Below are 2,660 nucleotides of genomic sequence, written 5' to 3'. Positions count from 1 at the left end.
ATATATATCTCAGGTAGAACTACAAGTCCTGATGTGGGAGGATACTGACGATGCAAGTCATAATAGACATGTTGCAGAACAATACTGAAAGTAAATCCTAGGTGTTGCATAAAGTTTACAACATAGTTTATAGCAGATGCATAAAAATATGATTTTACATCCTTAAGAATAAGGAATACAAAAAACAGTGTGAAAACAGACAACAGTGAATTTTCAACTCACAAGCTTCTATACTAACTGGGATTTTTTGCATTAAGGATATATCACTACTTCAATCTTAAAGTGATTTTTTTAATGTCAATCATCCAAAAAATATCTTCACTTCACACTGAAGCTGTATCTCCTACACTGAGAATATCTAAATACTTCAGGGCTTTGTATATTTCTAACAACTTCAGATAAAGGGTTTGCTACAGAGCTTAAATATGCATAATTACAGTGCTCTCTTCTGCTTTCAAAAGACTTGCTGAGCAAGTATACCAAGCTGTAAGCACATTCCAGCCAAGGAGGACCTCCTGAGTCCAGCACTTCTGCCTTGTAAGAGTCTGCTCCCAGAACAAAGTTTCCTGGGGCAACAGACTCCATGGGGATCGAAAGACAACAACAGACTTCTGTCCCCCAAGATTTGAATGAGAAGAGGCTTCAGGTAAGTATATCAAACTGAAATTATCTTAAATTTTAGTAACCTCAATTTATAATCTGAAACATTACTACTCCAAAACTGATCGCTTAAGAAGTCCAGGACTTACCCTTTGTCGAAGAAAGATGTGTGCCCTGATCGAGAGAACTTTGTGCCATTGCTAGTCATCACTCCACAGTTAACATTCCCTGAAATATAAGATTTTCGTGCTGCTTGGTCCTTTGCAAAATTCCTGCAAGCTGCTAACTTGGATTCTAGAGCCTAAAAAAGAAAGAAGGAATGATGTGGTTGTCAAAACAATAGCTGCACAGAAAAATCTGCATTTTAAAACATTTCTATTTCAAGTTTTAATTCTTACTCTCCCAGTTGATAATGGTGGTTAGTTAAGTCATACTCAAAAATAACTTTCATGCATGTGCACGCATGTGTGTTTTTGAGACAAGGTTTCACAATGCATTTCAGGCTGGCCTCAAACCCACAGCAATCCTCCTGCCTCAGCCTCCTGAGTGTGCCCAAAATAACTTTCTAAAAGAAAAAGTTTATGCTGACTCCCTAATGAGTATTTTTCTTATTCCTCTCAGTATTAGTGGTGGGGGCTAGGACGGAGTGGGTGGGTATGTGTTTGTGATGACATCCAACATTATAAAGAATCCAAAAACACAGAATATTTTTAATGCAACCATTTTTTAAAATGTATTTGGTTGTTGCAGGGTCTCACTACACAGCTCGGCCTCGTGGACAGATATGTGGCACTACAGCCCGACTTTGGCTGGTTCAGCCCACCCTGAGGGCAGAGCTGGCAAAGCACGTGGTGCCGGGAAGCAAACAAACAAAACGTAGTCCCTGGGCTTGCCTAAGCTTGCCTAAACAGGCACTTTAGGCCTCCGAGCTATCTCGCCAGCCCACAACCAATGCTTTTAATAGGTTCTTCACTCTAGTTTTTTTCATTGTACCAGAATGAATGAAAGAACTTAAACCACCTCATATAAAATGAAGTTATTTTATTTCTAAAACGTTATAAAATGTTTAACTGAAACCCTTTGTGTGTAATTAAAAATTCACCTGCAATATTTGCCTCTAAATTGAGTGCCTTTACATATGTCACACCACCTGCCAAGGGCCAAGCTCTGTCAACAGATGATGTGAAAAGAATAGGAGTTTCTCAATTACTTCCAGAGATTCCTATATCACCAACTCCCCCTTTCCCATCAGCACTTTGACCAATTCTCAAAAAGGAAAATACAAGCTATGGTAAATTTTTTTTTAAAGGCACAGAACACACTCTTTTCCCATTATTCACGACATTAATGGATTAGAAATGCAGATAAATCCACAGATAACATACACTTCGTTATGAAGATCCATTAGGACATCTCAAGCCCACAATTTTAGTAAGCTATGGTAATGAAAACAGACTATTTCTTTCTCTTCCCTATGACAAAAGTACAATAAGCTATTAAAGTAATGACAAAAGGAACGTAATGAACTCGAGGATAAGCTGAGTGAACCTCAGTGACTTGCACATATACACATCCACAGTAGACACTGAAAGCCATTAATCCCCTATATCCAAGAAAGATACTTGACCATTCATTTAAATATCTGCTGAGCATCTATCATACATCAGGCACAAGGTATGTTTAAAGCACCAGTGAAACATTTAATACAAATACTTGATCCTTTCAAGCTGGGGAGTGAGGGGGTGAGGGGGGTCTACAGATTAAGATTTATAAGCTATCAAAACCCAGAATTAGCTGAAACCATAACTGAATAAGAAAATTAGAAAGTTAAACACAAAACTCTTAGCAAAACCAACATTGAAAAGATGGGCAGATAAAGACCCAACAAGACTAAGAGAAACTGGAAGACTGGGCGTGGTGGCACACGCCTGTAACCCCAGAGCTTGGGAGGCTGAAAACAGGAGGATCACTACGAGTCTGATCTGTGTAGTGAGACCCTGTACACCCTGTACTAAATAGAGAGAGAGAGAGAGAGAGAGAGAGAGAGAGAGAGAGAGAGA

The 2,660-nt window shown here is 38.9% G+C and overlaps 1 protein-coding gene across 3 annotated transcripts in view; it reads right to left on the bottom strand.

Annotated features, from left to right (window-relative positions):
* Ndel1 (nudE neurodevelopment protein 1 like 1) overlaps positions 1 to 2,660 on the bottom strand; it is a 60,849-nt gene that overhangs the window by 6,877 nt on the left and 51,312 nt on the right. For all 3 annotated transcript variants that reach the window (XM_023723238.1, XM_004638458.2, XM_004638457.3), the window contains exon 8: positions 750 to 901. In XM_023723238.1, coding sequence (XP_023579006.1) covers positions 750 to 901 — 152 coding nt within the window. The remainder of the gene's footprint in view (positions 1 to 749; positions 902 to 2,660) is intronic.

This window comes from Octodon degus, unplaced genomic scaffold (genome assembly GCF_000260255.1).
Source record: "Octodon degus isolate 3935 unplaced genomic scaffold, OctDeg1.0 scaffold00098, whole genome shotgun sequence".
Taxonomy (NCBI): Eukaryota; Metazoa; Chordata; class Mammalia; order Rodentia; family Octodontidae; genus Octodon; species Octodon degus.
The sequence above is the reverse complement of the archived record's forward strand: the minus strand, read 5'-3'. Positions and strand labels throughout refer to the sequence as shown.